The sequence below is a fragment of the Penicillium griseofulvum genome (genome assembly GCF_001561935.1).
Source record: "Penicillium griseofulvum strain PG3 chromosome Unknown contig_87, whole genome shotgun sequence".
In the NCBI taxonomy this organism is placed as follows: Eukaryota; Fungi; Ascomycota; class Eurotiomycetes; order Eurotiales; family Aspergillaceae; genus Penicillium; species Penicillium griseofulvum.
In genome coordinates this window covers 127389-152227 of record NW_024467474.1, presented here as the reverse complement: position 1 = coordinate 152227, position 24839 = coordinate 127389, and the positions used below count along the sequence as shown (strand labels likewise).

The 24839-nt window shown below is 47.8% G+C and overlaps 5 protein-coding genes across 5 annotated transcripts; 3 read left to right on the top strand and 2 right to left on the bottom strand.

Moving 5' to 3' along the window:
* Positions 1–545: 545 nt before the first annotated feature.
* On the bottom strand, positions 546–1915 carry PGRI_039700 (uncharacterized protein; the record flags this gene model as incomplete). The annotated part of the gene is made up of 2 exons (XM_040791683.1): positions 546–1637; positions 1703–1915. The coding sequence occupies 2 exons, from the start codon at positions 1913–1915 to the stop codon at positions 546–548; spliced, it is 1305 nt and encodes a 434-aa protein (XP_040645255.1).
* Positions 1916–11765: 9850 nt separating this feature from the next.
* On the top strand, positions 11766–14677 carry ura7 (small subunit rRNA maturation protein UTP4; the record flags this gene model as incomplete). Its single annotated transcript, XM_040791682.1, has 2 exons — positions 11766–12819; positions 12885–14677. 2 exons carry the CDS (start codon positions 11766–11768, stop codon positions 14675–14677), a joined length of 2847 nt encoding a protein of 948 aa, XP_040645254.1.
* An 803-nt stretch (positions 14678–15480) lies between these two features.
* Positions 15481–17978, top strand: PGRI_039680 (Yippee-like protein; the record flags this gene model as incomplete). The annotated part of the gene is made up of 9 exons (XM_040791681.1): positions 15481–15579; positions 15658–15886; positions 16066–16112; positions 16561–16589; positions 16655–16804; positions 16870–17016; positions 17088–17184; positions 17239–17703; positions 17754–17978. The coding sequence occupies 9 exons, from the start codon at positions 15481–15483 to the stop codon at positions 17976–17978; spliced, it is 1488 nt and encodes a 495-aa protein (XP_040645253.1).
* A 1147-nt stretch (positions 17979–19125) lies between these two features.
* On the top strand, positions 19126–20356 carry PGRI_039670 (KH domain-containing protein; the record flags this gene model as incomplete). The annotated part of the gene is made up of 2 exons (XM_040791680.1): positions 19126–19519; positions 19653–20356. The coding sequence occupies 2 exons, from the start codon at positions 19126–19128 to the stop codon at positions 20354–20356; spliced, it is 1098 nt and encodes a 365-aa protein (XP_040645252.1).
* A 1715-nt stretch (positions 20357–22071) lies between these two features.
* On the bottom strand, positions 22072–24140 carry PGRI_039660 (putative LPXTG-motif cell wall anchor domain protein; the record flags this gene model as incomplete). The annotated part of the gene is made up of 2 exons (XM_040791679.1): positions 22072–23925; positions 24042–24140. The coding sequence occupies 2 exons, from the start codon at positions 24138–24140 to the stop codon at positions 22072–22074; spliced, it is 1953 nt and encodes a 650-aa protein (XP_040645251.1).
* Between the last annotated feature and the right edge of the window lie 699 nt (positions 24141–24839).

The following is a 24839-nucleotide window of genomic DNA, read 5'->3' as shown; positions in this document are numbered from 1 at the left end:
TGTGGAGGGTAGGGGGGTGGGGACATCAAAAACGCAGCGCCAATTGGCACGCAGAAATACAAGATGTCGAGGGTGCATGGTATTCCCTGACGGATAGAAGAGAAGTTAATATGACGAGGGGGGTGAAAAACGGCAGAAATGTATTCTTGGAAAACAAATAAATAATCAACATGGCTCGCGCTCGCAATGCTAGATGGTGGTTAAATCAAGTGCAACTGATGACCCAATATTAATGGGTATGGGAAGCAAATGGGTATGCAATTTTGGAACAGGAAGTGAAGGGCTGGTCTCGACTTTGGGTTTCGTAAAACTCAAAGCCGAATGCAAGGCGTAAAGGACGAAAGTAGATGCAGTTCGGGGAATATAGCACAGGTCGCAGCTGGTGTGGCGCATTGAGTATTAAGATAATATATCGAGGTGAATCAATGCGGAAACGGATGCTCCTTGGAGACATTCTATGAAGATGAGAGAAAGGAAGTGAAGTGCTGGAAATATATGCAATTACCAAATATAAATTTGGATTGCTGTTCGTTCCGTCGTTTCTTTTACATCCCACCCTGATAGGTTTGGCTCATTCCCATGTGGGTAGGTGCCAGAGGGAACTGCTGGAGCGCTGCTTGCTGAGCCATATACATAGCCTCCTGCTGGTACGCTTCGCTGTTCATGTATTGCATCTCAGCGGAGGGCGCGGGAGAAGGTGAGCAGCCATGGTGGACAGAGGGCATTCCGCGGGTCATATCATGATTTGCCATTTGTGCATGAGCATGCACGAGTGCCTCATTGTCCGGGGTGATGGGAGGAGTGAGGTAACCATGGGGAATAGCTGTCAACTGCTGAGACTTCTGAGGGGTGGCAAGGCCAATCTCCCCATTGTACGGCTTGGACTCGATAGGAGTCTCGACCGGAGGGGTACAACGGGCGTAAGTTGCCAACGAAGCCTGGCGGGTGAGGAAGTGTTCCATGACCTTGGAGACCCGAGAGTAGTGAGGGGAAGCATACTTGCGGGCGACCACTGTGGAGGGTTGGTGCAACTGCTGAGACAAGGCAACAAGAGTCGCCGAGTCATACTGTGATGACCATTGGGTATGACGGGGCTGCGGTCGGTTAAGAATACAGCGCGACAACGCAAGGGCGGCACGAGCAAGCTCGGATGACAGCTTGGCGACAAAGTCCCGGTGGAACAAGGCAATCTCCAGGATGTACAAAGCCATGTGTTCCACTTCGGGGTCGTAAGCATCGTCTAAAACAGCGTGCTGCAAGAAAGCATCCACAGTCGGGTGTCCAATGGACCAGCCAAGAGTTTGGAGGACATGCCATTCCATCTGGGTGAACATATCGTCATCGTAGAGAGAGCAGCACATCGACTTCAACTCCTTGATAGTGGGAACCCGATCCTTCTTGTCATTGTACTTGGCCGCAATGAGTAGAGCTGCACAGCCAACCAGCTGGTAGTGACGCTTGTAGACCACACGCTTGGAGCAGTATCGGTCTAGAAGGTTGATCGCCAAGAACAAGGTGGATGGCAGAAGCTGGAACGCAGTGTGGGCCTCGATCAAGAAGTCAAGAAGGTAGGGGCGCATGAACCACTGGATCTCGGTTTGGATGTCAATGGATTCGACGTCGGGCAGGGTTTGGTTCTGTGCAATGATCAGGTTAGCAAAATATAACCATGGAAAGAAACCGTAGATCTGATCAAACGTACATCCATTTCCAACATGTGACTCAGGACATCGTCCCGAAGCTGTTCACAGGTGAGAGTAGACAGCTCATCTGCCATAACATACTGACGCTCACGAGCCACCTGCTTCTCATGCTCCTGCTTCGCCTGCCGCTCCTGCCGGAGCCGACTTTCCATGCCGTACTCTTCTTCCACGAAGAAGGTGGGACAAGGACGGTAGTTGCGATGATAATCCATGATTGCAGAAGTACTTGGATCGACCGAAGTATAAGGACAAGTTGATGTATGAGCTTTGTTTTGCCGAGTTTCAATGAGGGGAAGCCTGAAGAGCGAGTCTATCAGGCAACGACGGAATTAAGAGAGTGACAGTCGTGGTATTAGTGTATTGGAATGAGTGACGGAAAGGTTGTATAACGATTAATGAGTGGAACAGCGAGGAATTATAGTTCGTATGCTGGGGAAAGGTGGCCAGGACGTTCGAGGAAGAAGTATTCGAAGGTAAAGGCTGAAAAGAATTAAAATTAGCGACGGCCAGTATTAAAAACGGTTAAAGAATGTAATGTTGAAGTGACGGGAACGCAAGAGTGGGAAAGGAACACAGCGAGGTAGAGATGTATGCTCATATCCACCCAGGAGAGAGGATCATCAGTCCTTCGGAGAAATACTAACCCAGAAAAGAGCCTTCGGGCAGAGGGCACAATGCAACCCTTACCGTGATGGCAAGACTGGCATCTAGGCAGGAATGATCCGATGAATTAAGATTCTGTTGGATACCAACGAAGAGATGAAGTACGAGTCAACGTCTTCACCCCTAGGCTAGTGCTGCGGAATGTGGAGTGCAGGAGGATAACCCTGTGAAGGGGGTCACGATCATCAGGGGTGATGTCTTGGTAACGGAATGGTTGAAACTCACGCTTCACGAATTAACGAGTTGAATGAATAAGGCTCAGCAAAGAGACTAATAACGAGTTTGTGAGATGGAAAGAGTGCTGGTGATTCAAAGATGAAGTCCACGTCGGAAGAGACAGTGGGTATATATCGAAGATTCAGGTGAGCAAGTCCTAGAGTAGGCAACAGTGTCAGCCATACATTCGTTGATAGTCCATTCACAGCAGTCAACAGTCCAAAGGGAAAAGGAATCAATGATTGACGCCAGTCCATCAAGTGCAATGAGGTATGTGGTGGTGTAGCCTGATCGTCGCCCCGAAATTTGGCATGCTCAGTATGGGGATTTTCATCGACCCCTTGAATCTTCCCACACCGGTAGGTATAGAAGCAGTTTAGCCCCTGGGGAGACATGGGATATCAAGCAGAAAGATATGCATTCCAGAATTGTATTTGAGAACATAAATCCCCGCTTCCATGGATGGCAATATTTAGCGCTCAGCAGACTCTTGTCCCCCGTACCTGGCTCTCGGTGTGTGTATTGTCTTGAATTCGAAATGATGCAAAATCGGAGGTATATGAGGCCGGGGTTGCGGCTTGGACATGGCCCTCAGGCCATACCATCATTATGCCCGATGGGCCAATTTTTCATGCACTCTTGGAAAGGAATTTTTTTCGTGTGGAAATTTATTGAATCTTTTGGCTCAGGCTGAGAAGTTCGAATATCGGTTGCTCGTCTATCCATCGGGGCGTTCTGACCTTGACACCATGCACACCTCAAAGCACCGAAGAGAAAAAAAAGGAATTTCTTACCCAAATTTGAAGCTCAATGTTAATCTGACACTGAAAGCGAATTCGTATCAACCACAAGTTAAACTGAATGGATTTCTTATGTCGCTCGTCTAACCGGCAGGAGCTGAAACAGGAGGGTTCAAATCGTCGAGGTCCGAGGATCAGGGAGGCACCGGGCGGACAACGAAGGATCGCCGTTTGAGTTAACAAACGTCGAATTGGAAGATCAAGTACGAAGGTGAATTCGACTTGATTTGAGTGCTAGTGCAGCGGGCTGAAGGAGATTGCGTCGACTGGAATGTCGTCGAACCGTAACTCAGCCAGTAGACCAGACTCTTGGGGGGGTCAGGGGGGAGAGGGGAAAAGGGAAGAGAAAAAAAGGTATGAAGAAGAGAAGGAGAGAGGTACAAGGAGGAGGGTTTTTACTTTCTCTCTCCAGGGTGTGGAAGAGAAAGGAAAAGGAAGAGGTTAAGAAGAGAAGACACGGAGATACACAGAGCTGTATGGTAATCCACGAGACACAGAGTGGAGGCTGAAGGTTAGCCGTATGTACTGTAAATTTACATACACAATTTACGTATTCGCAGATCGGTAATTTTGATAGGTAGGGCTTCTCTGCAAGGATATAAGACAGGAGTTGAAACCTGCTTGAGAATTGTATATGTTATTGAACAGTTCACCCTGTCTAGGAGAGAAGAGATGTAGGCACTGGCATTAGGACTCATACTGAGTATGGGGGTCAAGTACGGAATACTTTGAATATACGTTAAAACGCCTACAAAAACTAAATATTGAGTTCATATAAGAAATCCGATGTATCTACAATATGTAGGCATATAACTTTTGAAACTTGCGTTTTCAACCGTATGCCGCGACCCAGTCATTTTCTTAAACTAGTAATTTGAAGGAGTTTCTCTCGACAGTGGAGAGATCTCCGTCGCTACCGAGACATTTTTCGACATTTCAAGCCCATTTCCCCCTACCTTTTTTTTGTAATATTTCTCATTTATGAGAAGGTAGAATTCTCCGATATTCTATTGCAGTTTCTATTCAAATTCTATAAAGATTAAAGAAACATTAAATGTAGCCAAGAACAGCGAGTTTCGACCCCCCCAAAATGCTCCTGATCGACAAGTATTAAGACCAATCCTTAACCATTGTTGGCTCGTCATCAAGCAACTTGATTACTAGTGCTGCAATGGGCTGGAGTGGCTCTCCTTCTTACCCCGTATGAAGCCTCCGATACGGTCGCGCGTTCCAGGGTCTCCAACTCTGTGGGTGCTGACTGGTCCAGAAGCCTGGGATCACCCTCTCGCGTGTTTTCGCGTCCTCAGCTGGGCTTTGCTAAATTGATAACCCCGAGCCTCCTTTGTCTTGCAGGGATCTGGCGAGTCCATGTGGAGAGATTTCGGGGTTTCGGTCGCAAAAGCAGGTTCTCGCCCCTAAGCCCACGTTTGTCTCTTTTACCTTGGCTAATTAGATTCACTTTAATTAATCCATTTGGATCAATGCGTAATGTAGTCACTTTACAATCCCTAGTCTGCCTGTGATACTGGAACACTTGATTTGTCCCCAGCTTCTCGACACGAGATAAGGTTTATAGACGTCTTGACTTAGAATTGACTGGTTTAGCTGTGAGAATGCTGTTTAACTACCCCGTATTGGCCGCGTAAATTATCCAGATCGGTCTCTACCAATTATATGCCTGTGAACACAATTGCAACTCGGAGCTTTACGGTCTCTCCTTACTTCATCCCCTTACAATGCACAAAGTTCAATGAGAACGCTCTGTAAGGCCCCTCAGGGATTAACCTCAGCCACTCAATTGAATATCCACAGACCTAGAAATATCATGCGACTCGGCCGTTTCTCAATGACATGCACAGGCGCATACACTAAATACAATTGATAAGTCTAGAATACGGAGGAGTGCAGCTTGATATACAGCGCATAAGACTCTACATATACGTAGTGGATTCGTTTCACCTACTTTCAAGGAATGCTGATCGAATCGTTGGCGCCTTTTCATTTAAACCGGGGATGACAGTTGCCGAAGCAATGATGCCCCTATGAACAACGGAGTATTCCCGCCTCGTGCAAGAGGGAAAGAAAGGGGGAAGAGATAAGCGACCCATTAAAGGATATCGGGACTGTACAACGCAAAAGCAAGGGACTCTCAAATAAGAAAACTTTATGATAAAAACACAGCTATTCTGCAGAAGGAGATCACAGACATACTTCTACAATTTCAGTTGAAAATTCATGTCCCATATAACAAGGGACTTTTGTATAGCATTTAAATTATTCGCCAAGGCTTTGATCGTAATGATGTGTACGGAGTACTCCGTCCAGATAATTGTATCTCAATACCTCTTCATATAACATATTGCATAAAGGAACGCACCTGGCCTTTACGCCCGTGGAGGCCTCCTTCCTTGATGAGTCTGACACCATGTACGGAGCACGGAGTACGGAGTACATATTGCGTCGATCAAATTTAGCCCCTATCCAAACACTCTCGATTTAGGCAAATGGCCTACTTGGGTACTCCGGCCCCGGTCCTACTCCGCAGTTAATTTGCATACATTATCCATGTCGGTGGATAGCACCTAATTTTGTATACACTACTGTTGCCTACTCAAGTAGTCCGCCCCCAAATGGCGGGGATGACCTGTACTACCCAGCTAAAAAGTAATATCATAGTCAATTATCGGGATGCTGTCTCACCACTTGAACAACCTGATACTCTGTACTCCGTAAAGCCGCCTAAAGTCTTCCAATACCACAAACTCGAGGAAAACAATTGGACTAAACGCCATATTTGGAGAAAGGGGCTCCGTGAACACATGCAGTAAGAGATCTCATGCAGCAATTACGTGGTCGCAATGGGGCACATCTGGCTGCAGCCGTGCGCAGTCTGATCAAATTAGCACTTACACAATCAGTAAGAGGTACCGTACATGTGTCCACAGAGCTTGCCTAGATGGCTTGGAAACTAGTACCTGACCGATGTACTCCCGCTGCGCCCAGCCGGCGCAGGACCTCCTGAAAAGGGGAAAACGAAAGAGCCTTGCAACCCGGCATGTCAGTCTTGCTATGTTTGTCTCCTGGCTCGTGTCTCCCTGTTTCAAGTACTGGCAGCATGAAGCACTTTAGAGGATGAGAGCAAGTTTAAAGCGCGCGCATATGGCGATGGGCATAATTTGAGCCTGGACTTGGCCTGGAACGTCTATTGGCTGTTTAGCTTTCCGTAGCGGATAAGTTGCAATTTTATCTATTTTTGGGTGTGAGTTTGAACCTCTTATTTATTTTAATCATACGCATTTTGCCTAACGTGGTTCTTTAGATAGAGCATTGCTGCCCAGGTATTGAAAGCGCTTAAGTTCAAGGGGTACCTGATCCTTGTTTGTTAGGTGTTTGGTAAGTAAAGCCTCACTGGCAAACACCCAGCAATGTAAGTCAACTGTTCAAGGAGGTGACCACTTGTCTATGAGCGTAAACTTAAATAGTCTGCCTTCGGTTAGTTTCCCCAGTTGCTGCAAGATCTCGCGATGGGGCGCTGTATAGAGTTGATGTGGTTTCCCTTGCTCATGGCTGCAAATCAGGAGACAGTAATATAACCCTTCAATCTCTCTCCACGTTGCTTATTTCACTTGTAGCCTGCAATGTGGGTATTTCCCTCTGCAAGGGGAAGATCTTCGCTATGCATACTGTATTCCGTACTCCGGACTAGACAGGGAGTTAGCCAAGCAGACATCAAGCCATCATCTCGGATTTCTGCTTCCAATGTACATCAATTCTCTGAAGAAATTACTCGTTTGTTCGAGAGCGGTGTAGACTGGATATTTGATATCTCATCAGATCATGTACTAGCTGCATGTTCTGCATTAAAATACTATTTATCTAGGAACTGGTATATAGGGTACGGAGTAGTCATTTCAAAGTGGATTCTACACAATACAAACACTATCTCAATACTTGATCTTCCATATCGATACATCCCATATTCCGTACAGTTCCCGAGACTTGCAGTAGTCTATACCAAAAAACACAGTATAAATACAGCCCACAAAAAAACCCAGCGAAGAATCTGATAGAAACGTAAGTGTGGGATCTTTTTTTTTTTCGCCTCGCAAATGGATCCATTCCACTTCAAATTAATGCTTTCCGATATCATACGCCTAAAACCATGGACAAATTCCTAGTACCGTGGACATCACTTGAAACTCTCCACATTCAACAACGGTTATTCCAGGGCCGTGCCGGGATATATCAACCATGGTACTATTGGAAAAAGACCGAATCTCCAATTTTTCATTCCTGTTCGCTTGTACTGCATGGCTCAATTGTGCGTATATATATATTCGAGCTCATATTCTTTTCCGCTCCGCTATGTTTGACGGTATTCCGCTCCACCGTCTCGATGTGAAAAAGAGAGGGATTGTGGCTATTATCGGATAGTGCGGATACCGCACAGGTTAAATTGGTGGCTCTGTTTCCCGATAGGTTTCTAATTTATAGAGGGCTTTAAGTGGCTATAATAATCTCTCTTTGTATTTCCTAGGCAACTTAGGACCTTACTATTTTTACATTAGAACTGAATTGCTAAATATGTATCCAAATACAATTCTGTATGAGATTATTGGTATATCGAAAAGAAATCTCACATTTTAACATACATCAATTGATATTTATTGTGTGTGGGCAGAAAAACTACATTCCTGACCGGTGAAAACTCGACGTTTCGTGGCCCCTCTGCGGGGAGTATATAAATGTCACAAAGGTTTTCTTCTGTTTAGTGGAAACAGCTCCACTATACAGGTTTTTTTTTTAATCCTTAAGCTGTAGAAGTTTTCTAGGTAGTGGACAAGGTGCATGAAGTTCATATGGAATGCTTACAGGTCCGGCAGCTACTAATCCGTATAAGGCAATGCCTCAGCTTTACATACCTGAACAGCTAATTTCCGAAATTATCAAGGATACTCGGTCTGTACCCTTCAAAACGTATTAACTGACATTTTTCGAGGCAAACGAATTCTTAGGCTACAAAATATGAAGATCGTGATGAATGTTAATCACGGATCGGGGGATTCAAGACACCTTTTTGGGTTTGGTTCAACACAGCTTGACTGGGGCAGAGGCTGAATCCATGGTTAGTCTGTTTTTTTTTTGCACTCTCCTATTCCCCGCCCCTTTTTTTCTTTAGCTTTCTTTCAATTTGCCACGTCTTAGTTTGGCTGGAAATGCAACGACCTACTCCGTAGGTAACATTGATTTCTTGAATTGGATCAATTGACCTATTCTAGATATTTTCTAGGCCTTTAAAGGTTTCTTTTTCAGACATTAAACGTAATCGGGACTTTAAGGCTATTACGTCGCTAAACCTGACGGGGCTTAGGGCATAAAATATAGTGGAGAATACCCGTAAGGAAAGAAAAAAAGTCCCACTTTGAAGCTTTACAATTTCAATGTACGGAGTACGGAGAGTACATACTGGTTACTGTACAGTGCAAATTGTACCTACCTCCGAGCCTGTCCGAAAGAGGATAAATTGATTTGTCTAACTTGATAACTCTGAAGCCAACCCTCAGAAAACAACTTCTCAATAATTACACTTGTGCACTGTGCCTTTCTTAATAGGGATTAGTGGTACTGATAGCCTCGGCATTAGCTTGGTCTATGCGGTCATTGCCACGCTCGCGTCCCGCACTTCTTGCTTTTTGTATTGCGCGTTCTTATGTCTAAAAGTTGCAGAATGTCCAAATTGATTTTGAATACTCCATTGCAACTCCCCATCAATATATGTAAAAAATGAAGCAATAATTTAATTTTCCGTCGAGGGCCTAGAAGGGGCACATGCAGTCGCTCGGTCACCACTTAATGGGACAATTTGATTTCGATCTTGGCGCGAATCCCAGCAAACTCTCCGCGCTCATCACTCTAGATTAACATTTTTGTTATGTTGCCGATCCGGTATCTTTTTCATGATAAATCCAAACATTGGCCCAGATGCCCCCGGTCTTACCAAGTAATGTCCGATGGGGAGTGCAAACCTTGGAATCGTGAACTATAACTTCACTAAGTCCGGTGTCCTCGCCAACCCCAACGCAGCACGCGATTCCACAGGGCTGCGCAATTAGGGGCTACCATATTGACAAATGATATCACCCATGTCGCCTAGGTATGTACAACATACAACATAGACGGACCATCGGGTCTGCCGAAGTCCCACTATGGACGGGATGTCCTCCAAGATCGCGATCCATCTCAGCTGGTTCCATTACACATATGTGGATCCAACTTGCACCAGCCTCTGAAAACAGGGCACAAGCACAAGCATACGGGGTACGAGAAACAATCTAATTGAGTTTGATGAGACCGGGTTGCGGCAATTTGCTCCAAGCCAACCAAAACCCGGAGGATAAACAGATCAAACGCGACTTTTACTTTGTACCGAATAACAACTATGAATGTGATCGTCCAAATCAATAGGACAAGTGTTCACTGATATCAACCCAAGCGAAATGCGCCCGAAGTTAGGTCCGAGCCCATGCTGACAGGGGTGTCTCCAATAGCCACCCCCGCAGCTGTTGCCTGTAAGTGGAATCTTGCTTTGCAACCCGCACAGAAGGCTAATTCCCCTTGGAACTAAGTGTTTCATGACAGCAGAGAAATAAAACATTCATTCGAAATTGCGCAACACTCACAGAGCATTCAAACTGCGCCATCAGGCCCCCCGCAGCAGATGACAGCGGTCTGGCCGAGGTTGCCTTATCCGCATTTTGATTCGAGATCGTCCAATGATGATGTGCTAATCCATCTCAGCCTCCCCTGCCTTTTAGCTCGTCCATGCTCATCCAGTGATATGTTATCATGTCGATTAGATGTGGGTTGTCCGATGCAGAGTCAAGTACTCTGTACAATCACGGCCTATCAGAGAGGTTGTCAGCAAGTGCCTGGCTCAGGAGTCCGATACATAAGCAAGCATGAGAGGTTACTTCCCAATCAGCCACACCGGACTACAAGCTAAAAACGATGGCTTCTTCTGACGTGGCAGTCTGTCGATGAAAACGCCTCTGCCCTCTATCGATGAAGACACTGATAGGGATTTGTTGCACCCGTTCGCGATTGCATATGCCTATTGGTCGCAGATTGTATCGCTCGTGGCCCAATCTGTCTTCTCGCGCTGATGTTCAGCTGAGCCTGCATTTCTGGGGCAGACTTCCCGCTAGCTTCCTTACATCTGGCATGGTAATCTCCATATTCACTGGCCTCGAAGAGCACATTGCAGTTCATGCTACGCCACTGAAATTCAAAACCGGGCTACATCCCGAGAGAGGTCTACAAGATATTTATCCCCCTGCCCGATTTACAATGAGGTAGACGGCCCAAAACAGGCGGAATATAGAGAGTTAGTATGACACTAGTGTGCCTACACATACGGGGTATAAAATACCCATATTACAAGGTACAATGTAGACTAAATCTGTTATAGCGCATTGGGGGTTGGATACTGCCGTACCCCGTAGTTCTATAGCTGTATACTGGCAGGTCACGATGATCTGATTGATATAGCGGAAACTGACATCAGTCAAATGCCTCTGTGTATGATAAGCGAGAAGTGATGGTTGAATAAGGTGCAACGTGGTGTAGCATCAGCAAAGTGTCTCTCTCTATAAGCTGTATACTTCCAACAGCCGAGCAGTAGCAACGCAAGCTATTGCTTATAACCTTGGTTGGTGCAGCTCACATTAACCAGTGATTTGGAAGTTGGAATTGTTCGTTCGGTATGGATTAAGTGAGCTAGTGGGTGGTATCTACATCATGTCTGTCACTTGAAATTATGCCATATACTTTTTGAAATTACTCGACCATACTTCTGTCAATTCTGTCATTGTACAAGTGTATACTTCAATATTGAATCTGAGGCTCTGATATGTATCTACATAGTAGGTACTAGACCTGGGAAGACACTGCCTTTCCATATTGGAAAAGAAGTCTACTATAGCACACCTAGTTGATGGAATAACATTTAGCCACGGAGATATATTATCGTTATTGTTTGCTCTTCTTATGAACTTTTATGTAGATATTGGCCTGATTTACAAGGCACCAAAATGTCTGATGCCAACACGTGATCTCGGGGAAACATCCCCTACTAGTTAAGATATTCCGGCCGCTAAAAATTATCTACAGAAAAAAAAAGCGGCAGCGCAACAGTCGCAAGGAAAGCTTCGGCACCACGCTATAATTACCCATTTGTGTTTAAGATATGACTGTCTAAAGGCTGGTTTTACAGCCCAAGCTGAATTATTTCTGAATTGATCTTCAGCACCCCCATTTCTGATTTGCACGCCGTTCAAAACCATCCGAAACGAGCTCTCTGGCTTCGAAGCCCACATCTTCAATCATGGATATCCACCGGTGCCGTTTCGTTTCTTATAACCCACAGGCGATCAATGCACTTGCATTCTCGCATCCCCCGTCAGCAGATCTAGCTGGACGTGGTGTACCAACCCTCCGACTCGCGATCGGCCGTGCGAATGGTGATATTGAAATATGGAACCCGATGCGCGGCGCCTGGTTTCAGGAGACCGTGATGCGTGGAGGAAAGGATAGAAGTATCGAAGGACTTGCGTGGACCCTTGATCCCCAGGAGGATGGGCCCGATGGCACCAAATTACCCGGAAAGCTGCGTCTGTTTAGCATTGGATACTCCACAGCCGTCACCGAGTGGGATCTTGAGAATGGTCGCCCCCTGCGTCACTCCAGTGGAAACTATGGAGAGATCTGGTGTCTCGCTGCGCAGCCTCGCTGGCAGCCGATTAAGGGCAAAGATGGAAAGGTTATTCCTCCCGCCGAGGGCGAGTACACGGGTCAGCACCTCGCCGCAGGATGTGCAGATGGATCAATTGTCATCTTGTCTACTGCCGATAACGATCTCAAATTTTTGCGCCTGATGCGTCCCTCAACGAAAAGAGCGCGCGTTCTCAGCGTTACCTTCCAGAACCGCCATACTATCGTCGCGGGTTATGCTGATAGTTCTATCCGTCTCTTCGATATTCGCACCGGTCAGATGCTGCGCACAATCTCTTTGGGCAAAGGTCCCACGGGCGGTCCGAAGGAATTGCTGGTTTGGTCGGTGAAATGTCTCCCGGATGGCACGATCGTTTCCGGTGACTCTGCTGGTGAAATTCGTTTCTGGGATGCAAAGAACTATTCTCTCGTTCAACGTATACAGGGCCATCTTGCCGATACTCTTGATATCGCAGTGAGTGCCAATGGAGACACTGTTATCAGTGGCGGTGCCGACCAGAGAACGGTCGTCTACCGCAAGAAGGAGGGCGAGAAGGGCGACAAGAAGGGTCGCTGGGCTGAGATTATGCATCGTCGCTACCACACCCACGATGTCAAGACATTTGCTGTTTACGAGACAAAGGATATCAGTATCGCTGTGTCTGGAGGTATGTTAACTTTTGCCTACTATAATCTGATGTGTTCTAGCAATGCTAACTTGTTTCGTTCAAAGGTCCTGATGCAACACCGATCGTTCTGCCTCTTCGTGAATTCGGAAAGGAACACCACCGCAAGCTTTCGAGTCTCCCGCAGATTCCCCAGCTCACCTCCGCACCGTCGTCTCGTTTGGTTATGAGTTTCTGGGACAGAGAAGTGAGCTTGTGGCGTGTGTCTCGAGGCCCTGCATCTTTGCATGAGAACCTCGATGGCCAACGGCATAGACTTGTTGGAAAGGTCCTGATCCAGGGTGAGGAGAACATCTCATCGGCGATGCTGTCCGCAGATGGCAAGACTCTCGCTATTGCAACCATTGCCGAGGTCAAACTGTTTTCTCTCCGTCGGCGAAAGGGCGACGAGAAGGGTGCTCTCCGCATCCAGAAGATCGAAGTACCGAAAGTGCTTTCCGATGAAGGCGCTCGCCTTGTGACCATTTCCCCCGACGGCCGATGGCTTTCAATTGTTCGCCCCAACAGCGACATCTACATGGCAAAGATCCAGCAAACCTCTGTATCTAACGAGAAGCCTCAGGTGGTACCACAATTTGCAAAGCTCAAGAGAGCCACACGTCATGTACGACACGAAAAGGCATCCCACGGAACATTGGGTGACTACGAGAGAACGATACGGTCTGTGGTGTTTTCAGATGACGGAAAGGTCCTGGCGAGTGGTGATATCTCTGGTTGTGTCGATACCTGGGTCCTGGACACAGCGGCAGCACCCGCAAACGGTGCGGTCAAACGTAGCGGAGCCTCAGATTCCGACGATGATTCATCCGATGATGAGGACGAGGATGTCGTGATTGAGGGCGAGCGCTGGACTATCGCAGCCACCGAATCACCAATTCCTCGTATGAAGTCCGGCATTACTTTGTTGTCCTTCCGTCCCAATCCTGCCCCCTCACAAAAGCTTCTGGCCAATGGCACGCATCAGTCTGGCGAAGCTCGGCTGATGGTCCTCACAAGTGAGCACCAGCTCATTGAATTCGATGCTCGGGATGGCAAATTGTCCGACTGGTCAAGACGCAATCCCAAGGCATACCTCCCGGCAGAGTTCCGAGGAGTCAAGGACCGAGCTATGGGTTGCATGTGGGATCTCTTTGAGGGCCGCGAGCGCCTCTGGCTTTACGGAGCATCGTGGCTGTGGATGTTTGATCTGCTCCAAGACTTCCCCTCCCCCGACGAGGCTGCAGCTGGAGCCGAAGAGGGCAAGACCGCGGGTCAGCTTGCCAAGGCATCGAAGCGCAAGCGCGAAGCCCTCGATGACGACGAAGAGGAGCGGAGGAAACACAACACCGGTGCCGGTGATCGAATTCCTCACTCACAGATGGACATCCACTTTGGCACCAAGGTCCGCAAGATCGTCGGCAGCGATGAATCACAGGGAGAATGGATTGTGCTGGAAAAGGAACGCCCCCGTGTCGCAGGCGAAGATGATGAGGCCTACGAGTACGACGAAACCTTTGCAGCCACCAATGAGTCAACCCTCGCCCGTCTACGACGTGGAGATGGAACTATCGAAACTGGAACCCCACAGAAGGGATCTCGGAAGCTCCTCAATGGTGCCAATGGCGCTGGCAATACCCCGAAGAAGCAGCTGGTGGAGGCGAACGGAGCCTCGGCTCAGCCTACACGTCGGTGGTGGCACACCTATAAATACCGTGATATCCTCGGTATCGTACCTCTCAACACCTTGTCGGATGACGGTTCCGACGACCAGAGCCCGAGTGGGATGCTGGAAGTCGCAGTCGTGGAGCGACCTATGTGGGACGTTGAACTGCCCGGTCGCTATGTGAAGGACTACGAGTGAAGCAGAGAGATAAAGGGCTTTCTGTAAAAAAAAATAGAATGCAGCTGATTCAGATATGTAATTTGGTTTGAGCATACTTGGAGGAGCGCATGTTACCGGCGCCTTATTGTACAGGGATTCTGAATTGATGATTACCCCAAAAATCACTTGCATATACTTAGTCCATTCTCGTATTTATTCCCTGTAGTAGATCAAAATATCTGTGAAGTACAAAGTCGTGACAAAGGAAGCTATCGGGTTTCGGGATCAACCTTGGAAGTGCGGGGCCTAAGGCATAATGACTTATGCCCTCCGAACTCACCTGCCCAGGTGGGCTCACTTGACCTTTGAAACAACTGTACACCCTGAGTTGATCTTTCTGAAAAACTCCATTAACCCACCTACTCTGTCTCCGTGAATCCCGAACCTCCTTCCGATCCGCTTATCGGCTTATCGTCTACACGTCAGCTCCAGTGAAGTCCGACAACATCCCCCTCCTTCCACCCTCTGCAAGGGCCAGGGAGACTTTGTCATAAATTGTGAACCCCTACACTTGTCAGAGCCCAAAGCCTGAAAGCCACTAAGGGGGTCAACAGCAGGGCAGCATAGATCATTCCAAAGCGAACCTAGGGCGGGGCCACTACTCCATATTGAAGAAAGCAGTCCAACAACACTGCCCCTTTTTAATAAGGGCCCGCATATCCCCCTCTAGATTCAAGTGTCAGCGCTTTGCTACTTCGAGCTCACCTTCCAGTCCCCGAACTGCAAACTCAGATCCACACAATTTACGCCTCTCCGGCAATAGCCGCATATCTACAGCCAGCATGGGTCTCTCATACAACGTCTACTTGACTGCCAACAAGATATTTGGCTGTAAAGGATGCAAGACACATTTGGCAGACTTTAACGATATCATGAGTCGGGTATGTATCATACTATTCTTCCTACAAACTCCCTGCGATGAATAGCCAGTTGCTGACCTATGAATTTTGGCTCCTTAGAACTTCAGAGGTCAACACGGGAAAGCATATCTCTTCAATAAAGTTGTGAATGTCACACAAGGCGAAGCTGTAGAGCGCAGCATGACAACAGGTCGACATATCGTGCGCGATATCGCCTGCCGACAGTGCAAGGAAACGGTAGGATGGAAGTACGACAAGGCATACGAGAGCAGTGAGAAATACAAGGAGGGCAAGTTCATACTTGAGGAGGAGCTATTCTGTGTCGTTTGTTAGTGGGAGTGATACCTCCTTCCACTCATACGATGGTCCTCATGTGTGATCTTGATCTTCAATTTGCGCTTCTGAGGCTTGTTCTCGGTTACATGATAAGATTGCATTTTCTGAGCATTCCTTTGTTTTTGTGGTTTTCAAGACTGATTCTTACGGCTTGCTTTTCTTTCTTTCTAGCTTTGGTGTTTGCGAAAGGCGTTACAAGGAGTATTTGGTTTATTTTGGTATGTTTGGGCCCGGTGGCACCGGAGCCAGCTTCACATTTACAGAGCAGGACTTTAGTGTCATGCTAGGCTTTCTGATGCGTGCGTCCTTTGAATACAATTTGATGGCTTATCTCTCTTCCAGGTAGCATCGACATTGAACGATCTATAAGAGTTCGACAGTCTGCTTGGAGTAGTTCTCATTCCCGAGCTATTCGAAATCCACAAATACATACATCGTGTATAGAATTAAACCTTTGTATTAAGATCCAACCATCTCACCGGGGCTATCTGTATATCCGGCATCGCATTCAGTGGATACTGTGGGCTATGCCCCACCAAATGATTCGCACAGAAGCCCGAACCTGGAGAAATTAATCAAAAGGCTTCTTTTTAATAACTCGGATCCGTCTGCAATCTGATCGTTCGAGATTGAAGAAATTTGGCAATATCCACTATCATTGAAAAGGCCGACTCCGACCCCGCCAAATCCCCAAAGTAAGTCTCTGCTATTATACTTCAATCCGATTTCTCTGTAAGAGATTGAAAATTAACACCATCAGAATGACTCCCGCCCCCTCAGATTCTGGTATGATGCAGGCGGTCGTGTTTCACGGCCCCTATAAGGTCGCTGTTGAGCAGAGGCCTATTCCCAAGGTGCAGAACCCGGAGGATATTGTAGTCAAGGTGGGATACACTGCACTTTGTGGAAGGTGGGATTGATCTATACTTATTTTGTCAAAAGACTATCAGTGCTAATTTTTGTTAATATTTATAGTGAGTTGCACATGTTCCGTGGCGTGGAGCCTGCAGGAACAGGGTTTATCATGGGCCATGAGTTTGTGGGTGAGGTCGTTGAGATGGGCAGTGCCGTCAAGACTCTCCAGAAGGGTGACCGGGTTGTCACTGCTTTTACTACTTCCTGGTAAGCTGCATGCTCATTAGATGCTCGTTTTGTAGTACAATCGTACGAACGTTGTGCTGATATCATGATAGCGGCGAATGCTTCTACTGCAAGCAAGGGTGGTCTTCTCGCTGTGATAAGAATGAACTTTTTGGATGTGACAGCTTGAACGGTGGACAGGCTGAATATGTGGGTTTCTAAGCATATGCATTTGCTCTATATGCCGACACTAAGACTAAACAGGCCCGAATCCCGAATGCGGACGGTTCCGTCATGAAGGCCCCCGAGGGTGTTGACGAGAAGTATCTGGTGCTCATGGGAGATATCTTTCCCACAGGCTGGTTCGCAGCCAACAATGCATTCAAGAACTCAACTCCCGAGCAGATTGCTGAACAAACAGTAGTTCTGATTGGATGTGGACCTGTTGGTCTCTGTGCGCTCATCAATGCTCTGGAGTACAAGCCCAAGCATATCCTGGCGGTTGACTCGGTGCCGTCGAGACTGGAGCTTGCCAAGTCGCTCGGTGCTGAGCCGTGGAACTTCCAGCTGGACCGGGCTGGTCTAGACAAGCGTGTTCAGGAGCTGACAAATGGACGCGGTGCCGACGCTGTCATTGAAGTCGTCGGATTGAGTCCTGCCTTGCGTACTGGCTACGAACTGCTGCGGCCTTGGGGAACCATTAGCAGTGTGGGTGTCCACAATGGAGAGGTAAGTAGATCTGGATTTTGTTATAGTATTGTTGCTAATGAGGTACTCAGATTCCCTGGGACGGCAATGATGCCTATTCCAAGAACCTCACTGTCCAGATGGGGCGATGCCCTGTTCGATCCGTTGCTCCTAGGGCTCTGGAGGTGCTCAAGAGGAACCAACATAAGCTTGGATTCATGGCTGATCATGTTATGCCTCTCTCACAGGCAGTGGAGGGCTATGATATATTCAACAAGATGCAGGTGCAAAAGGTTATATTCCAGGCTGATCAGTAGAGAATATACATGGATGTTGATATAGACACCCCTGTCTGAAATACATGTACCGCCTTCTTAATCAGAATTCTGCCTCAATTTCTGCCACTCCATATTCTTTCTGCCATGTATTCTGCCTCCTTCTACTTCTGGTTTACATAGTAAAAAGGCCCGTTTAATGAACACAAGAAGATGCTTATTCTTTCTGGCTGTACCAACCTTGGAATACACTCTATACATTCATATCTTCCTCCATCCACCTCCTCTCTACGCAGCGATTCCTTGCTCTACCTGAGGACATAGTTGACGAGCATTTGACGATGAAGCCATTTATAAAAGTGCACTAAGTCCCACAGAGTGAGATATAATGTAAGATACTTGTTTATCTTAGTTATTCAGATATATATAGTGCTTACCGCTGTCTTCCTACCTTTTATAGAGACTTTCACAATGAAGCGGTATGTAATAGAGAAGGCGGAAAGTGAGGCGGTACCCAATTAGGAATTCACTCCTGAAAGATCAGGCAGGGAGGGGGTACGTTTAACCAAGGGGGGGTATAGATATTAGTTCCTTGTATATATAACAAAGAGATAATATTGAATGAAATAAGCAATATAAGAGTTGAAATATATATAAAAAAAGAATAAAAAGAGAAGAAGAGGTCATTCCAAAAAAAAGATATAGATTTTCATACTCGGGTCTCCGCTTAAAGGAAAACACTCAACTTCAACCTCTTCACCTCTTTCACATCTCCATCTTTCTCCTCACCTTCTTCCTTTCTTCTCCTCTTCCCCCCCTCCCCTCCGCCCTTTCGCTCATCAGGTGCTTTACCTATCCATCTCTCTTCTCCCCTCTCTCTTGATCCGAGATTCTGCCGCTTTCCCCTCCCATCCTTTTCTCCACTTCCTAATCTCCCTCTTCTGTGAGTCCTCACTTTTTTAGCAGTTTGATCTCATTTACGAATTTCCCCCATTTCAGCACTTGCGCATTGCATATGTCTTGTGCGCACTTCTGTCCGCCTCTATATTTCAAAAATGACTTTGCTAATATTTGAGTGTGAAGTCTCTACCGTCCGTATCCCGCGACCGTACGGTCTTCAAAGAAACCTTCTATCCCACCACTCAACCCTTTCAAACTACTTCTCCCACCTACAACAACTACCGACAAAATGGATTCCACTGAGGTTCACCAAACCACCGTCGTGGACGAGCCCATGACCGATAACTTCAACGAGAACCACGCCGATCAGGGCGACCTCGAGACCCCCCTCAAGACCGAGGAGGAGTATGCCATCGCTGAGCTGACTCTGCGTGCTATTGTCTCCTCCAAGGAGGCCGGCGTCATCATCGGTAAGGCTGGCAAGAACGTTGCCGACCTTCGCGACGAAACCGGTGTCAAGGCTGGTGTGAGCAAGGTAGTTCCCGGTGTCCATGACCGTGTTCTGACTGTCACTGGCCAATTGCGCTCGCTCGCTCGGGCATATGCAATCGTGGCAAAGGGTCTTTTGGAGGGTGCCCCGCAGATGGGCATGGGCGGCATTGTCTCTAACAACGGGACCCACCGTAAGTGATACCTTTCTTTGTCCCCCTCGATATCTTGATTTGGACTCGTCTTTCTGTATGGGGTGGTTTAAGAAATTCATACAGAGAGCCAGAAAGTTCCATTCCGATCTGAACCTGTTTTAACTTTCTCTAGCCGTTCGCCTTCTGATCTCCCACAACCAGATGGGTACCATCATTGGACGACAGGGTCTGAAGATCAAGCACATTCAGGATGCATCGGGTGTTCGGATGGTTGCCCAGAAGGAAATGCTCCCCCAATCCACAGAGCGCATTGTTGAGGTCCAGGGTACCCCCGAGGGCATCGAGAAGGCCATCTGGGAAATCGGCAAATGTCTGCTTGACGACTGGCAGCGTGGCACTGGCACTGTTCTCTACAACCCTGCAGTGCGCGCTTCTCTCAGCGGCTCTCAGCCAATCAACAACAACAACCCCCCGGCTGGAAATGGCTACCAGAACAACAGCAACAGCCGTCAGTATAACCGCACCGGCAACGGCGCCGACTTCAGCGACGGTAGTTATAACCGCCGATCCAACTCCGATGCCGGCAACCGTGGCTACCCCCTAGTTACCGAAGATGGCGAAGAAATTCAGACCCAGAACATCAGCATTCCTGCGGACATGGTCGGATGCATCATCGGCCGAGGCGGAACCAAGATCACGGAGATTCGCCGAAGCTCTGGAGCTCGCATTTCGATCGCCAAGGCTCCTCATGACGAGACCGGCGAGCGCATGTTCACCATCATGGGAAGTGCTCAGGCTAACGAAAAGGCCCTGTACCTTCTCTATGAGAACCTGGAAGCCGAGAAGACTCGCCGCAGCCAGCTTCCCCAGGAGTAAATCCTTCGGGATCCCTGGTGTGTGCGCGGATGAGACGGTCCTAGCAGGACTCCTTTGTGTTCTCTGACCTTACGACTTCCTTGGAGACTTGTCGGTCACGATCAACGGCGGTCATGTGCTAGCGCTTCTTTTATTTCCTTTTTATTCCTCTATTTCATTCTCCTTTAGGTCTTCTTTATCTCTTGATCTTCTTCCTCGGCTCTCTTCTGAGGTTCTAGCCTCACACGTCTTATTCACCAAAAAGGCAAAAGATCAGTGCGATGGATGGAGGGTACACATGCGTATTAGATACCAAGTTTGTGTGGTCTTTATCGACCACTGTGCGTTGAATTGAATCGCCCGAATATCTCTCGATCCTAACCCTCGACTTTGTCAATCACAACAGCCTCACACCATTCCCTCCCTCGTTTACCTATATCCAGCTGAACTGTCACCGTGATGTCCTTAATACGTCTTTACCCCGACTCCTGCACCACAGACCTCTCCGCCACCATCCCGGTCTCTACCTCCTCCTTGTCCTTGTCATCGTTCCACCTTGTACGCCACCAGTTCATAGCTGGCGGCGTATATTGATCCTTGTCTTTTCCTCACTCTTATCTCCTCTTATGTACCCTGCTCTCGTTCCCTTCCGATCCCTGATTTACTGCAACGCTACCACCTTTTACCAACCCCCTCCTTATTGTGGTGTGTATCTTGACCCTTGAAAACGAAACCTTGAAATAATAAAAAAACGCTTCTCGTCTCCTAATTACGCCCCTTTCATGTATCCTCGCTGCGTACCACCTTGGCTGTTCTCAGATATGAATATGAATACTTGGTGTTAATTGTCAATAGGACATTGCCATTATCTGAATCTCATGAATATCCCAGAAATAAAGTGATTTCTTATGTACCCTCTGGAGGTAGATCCTTTGGTCATCTGCTAGGTTATCTTTGTATAGATACATAGTTTGTCGATGTTCATATCAAGATTGTGTTAGCTGGTAAGGTGTTAAGGCAATTTATCCATAACTACCCGTACTCCGTAGTCTATCCTACAATATGTAGGCTGTTGGACAAGCATCCATACTAGGTATCCATGAGACAAAAGCAAGACACCTTTCATACATAGATCTTAAGTATTACCCTAAAGCAATAAAAGTGAAAAGTTCTTAAATATCTCATTTCATTCCATTCAATCATTATGTAAATGCTCATCAGCGACTCATGGACAAAGGAGATAAGAAAAGACCCTACGGGCAACAGTAGATACAAAACGTGCCCGCAAGAGATATGACAAAAGAATAAACAAGGAAAAAGTAACATCAAATCCCTAGGGCGGATACACAAATGAAATAGTGTCACGCGGTAGAGTAATATGGACAACGCCGCCAATGGTAGGTTTTTTTGTACATGAATTTGACAACCAGTAGACATATTCCACGGTTGAGATGGTGTGTCCTTGGAGATATGATCACAAGAAGTGTGACATAGACTAGAACATGCTGGCAGCGTGTGATTTCGTCTCAGATCAAACAGAGGAGATTCGTTAGAATGCATAGCGCAATGTGTGGAACTGACGGTAATTCGCAGTACCGTTAAACATGCAAGGTCCTTTGAAGATGGAATGAACGCCGATGTCGAAGTAGATGTATGCGGGGTCGCTGCGTAAAAGAGATGACGTAACCGGATATGTCGACGGCATGCATGATGGTAGGGAGGATAGAAGAGGGACGTTAGTCGATGCTGTCATCGAGGTTTACATTGTTGGGGGTGGCCGGGATACGGTTTCGAAGACCGAATCTCCGTGCCCCCAAGCTGTTCGTTCGCAGTCGTGGTGTTTGGATCGGCGTGTAGCTGGTTGCTACTTTGCTCGATGGAGTCGAAATTCTGGTCTGGGAGGGTTCCATTTGATGGGGCAATCGCAGACTTTCTTCGACAGGAGATGCTTGTATGTTATTGGAGGAGAAACTAGGCGTTAGGCCGTAACGGCGAGACCCAGCCTGGATGTTGGAGCGGGATGTCGCGGGAGTGTACGTAGCAGGGCTCATGTAGCTTCTACGGAACGAGAGATTCGACGAGAGAGTCGGTGTCCGAGGCTCGGATGGCTGTGCCTGCGACTGATGGATTTGCGATTGTTGGTATTGCGGGGAGCGGGGGGAGTATCCGAGACTGCCCTGGTCCTGCTGTATACCGGAAATGGAGCGGGACAAAGATTGACCTTGGGATAATCGTTGCCGAGGAGGGGGTATGGCTTGCACAGGCGGTGCGCCAATTTCTGTATTGGCCCTGGAGACTGAACGACTATGTTGACTTTCTGTCTCTCCACCCTCCTCGCCAATGGTCTGTCTGCGATTGCGGAGGGAAATTGACATGCGGTTGAGACGACTGGTTGGGTTAGGCATGCCGGGAGATTGGGTTGGGCTCTGCTTCATATCCGTTGTGTTTCCAGGACTGGCATTGGCCAGGGATGCTCGACGTGCGTCAAGGCGACTGGAGATGCGAGTCGTGCTATGGCGTCGCTCAATGGCCTCGGGCTCCTGATTCCCATTTCGTTGATACGTTGGTATGGACATACGAGCATCCACCCCCGTGCCATTCAGAAATTGAGGCTGCACGCCTGTCTCACGGCTTGAGGACGGTCGGGCGTTCTTTAGCTGCTCATCTGTCAAGGCTAGGCAAAGTTCAGTCAGACTACGGCACACACTGTCCGCTTTACGACGAGCATGTCGTTCAGGTGAGGTGTATCCTCCATTCACAACAGAGACGGTGCCCGATGGAGCGGTATTGACGCCCAACGCAGTGGAAAGGTTCAAAGCATCGGTTATTGTCGCTTCGAGGGAGGTGTACACGTCACCGCTCAGGACAGCTTTTGCCTTGGCCAATGCAGATTGCAGAATTGGGTGCACCGGGCTACGTTCGGTATCTGCAGGTGAGGCGCTGGCTTTGCGGCGTTGCTTCGGTGAGTAGGATAAGGTGGTAACGGCAGTGTTTGCAGTCCGCGGTCTCTCATTGGTAGGGGTGTACATCGCCGCCGAAGATGATGGAGGTAGCTTCCCTGTCAGTTCCAACTTCTTGATGCGATCTTTGAGATCATCCAGTTCGTCCCAAACAGTCGAGGGGGCTGTGGTAGACAACGTCGACTCAGTTCCATCAGCGCGCGATCGTTCCGTATCGGCTCGCGGTCGCCCGGTCACTTCAGAGGCAGAAGGTTGCCGACTACTTCGGATTGTAGAGAGTCCCGAATGGCGATTGATGCGCGGGTCATTATTTAGAGAGGATCGACGCTCTTTCTCCTCGGCCGCAGAAGGTGTGCGCGGTGAGGTTTCTGGGCTCGTACGGCTAAATCGGCTTCGCGGAACACCGACAGCGGATCGCGCACTGGATCCAAGGCTACTGTAGCGGAAGCGACCCGAGTCGTCCAGAGGATGGGCCGATGACGCTGGAGTGTGGACGGAGCTGTAGGGGGCAGTGGGGGAATCATTCTGGAAATGCAAGGGGTTGTCGATATTGCTGTATCGCTGATCGGGTGAGGGGGTCTGTTCTGTTGTTGGCGACCGTAGACTCTGACTAGAATAACCAAGCCGTGACTAGTGTAGATATTCTCGTTAGCAATTGGGAAGTCGCGAGAAGGGGTTAAGCGGGATGTCATCGATGGAGCAATCAGGAATGCGATCGGCCCAAGACCTATGTTATTCTCACTTACCCGTCTAAAATCCGAGCGACCTATCGAATCGCGACGACCAGAATCAGCTCTCGCAATATTTAGGAACACATCCTCATTCTTTGGACGGCCCTCGTCCATCGACGACTCGACCCGAGTACCATTTAAACCGAGAGAACGAGTTTCATTTATGGTTCTGGTTGCTCCAGAATAAGCTAGACTTGATGGCATTGTTCTTTTCACATCAGGGCGATCTTGGTATAATTCTTCCTGCCTGGGCCTCTTTGAGGCATAGAGAGATTTAGAAGCTTGGGGGCTGGGTGAACTGAAGCTTAGGACGGATCGCCGGGCGCGGTGCAATAAGGAGCGTTTGGTGGTTAGATTGGATGTTTCATCGGTGGGGCCGTCGAAGCGAGTGTGCAACAAAGAGTGAGGAAAAAGTTGGAACTGGAAATGTTGGAAGTGATTGAACTGGTTGGGCTGTAAATGGTCACGGGAGCCTGCAGCCATTCTGTACTTTGTCTGGCGCGTAAAGGACTACGTGAATGTATTCTTGTACTCTTGTCTTTTAAAGCATTGATTCTGGGGAAAGCTAATTATTGTATAGTTCCGACGGACTGCAAATATGCACAACTGATAGTTGCAGGATGCCAGTAAGGACTTTGTGGACTTGACCTGTCAGAATATTTAAGCATGGGAAATTTCAATAGTCCTTTATTTTCTATTTTGATTATAATATTGGTACGGAGTACAAGGACTTTGTAGGTCCAATAGGCTAGATGATACTTTGGTCTCCAGGACTATTCTACATATAAATCTCAGTAGAACTCAAGACATAAG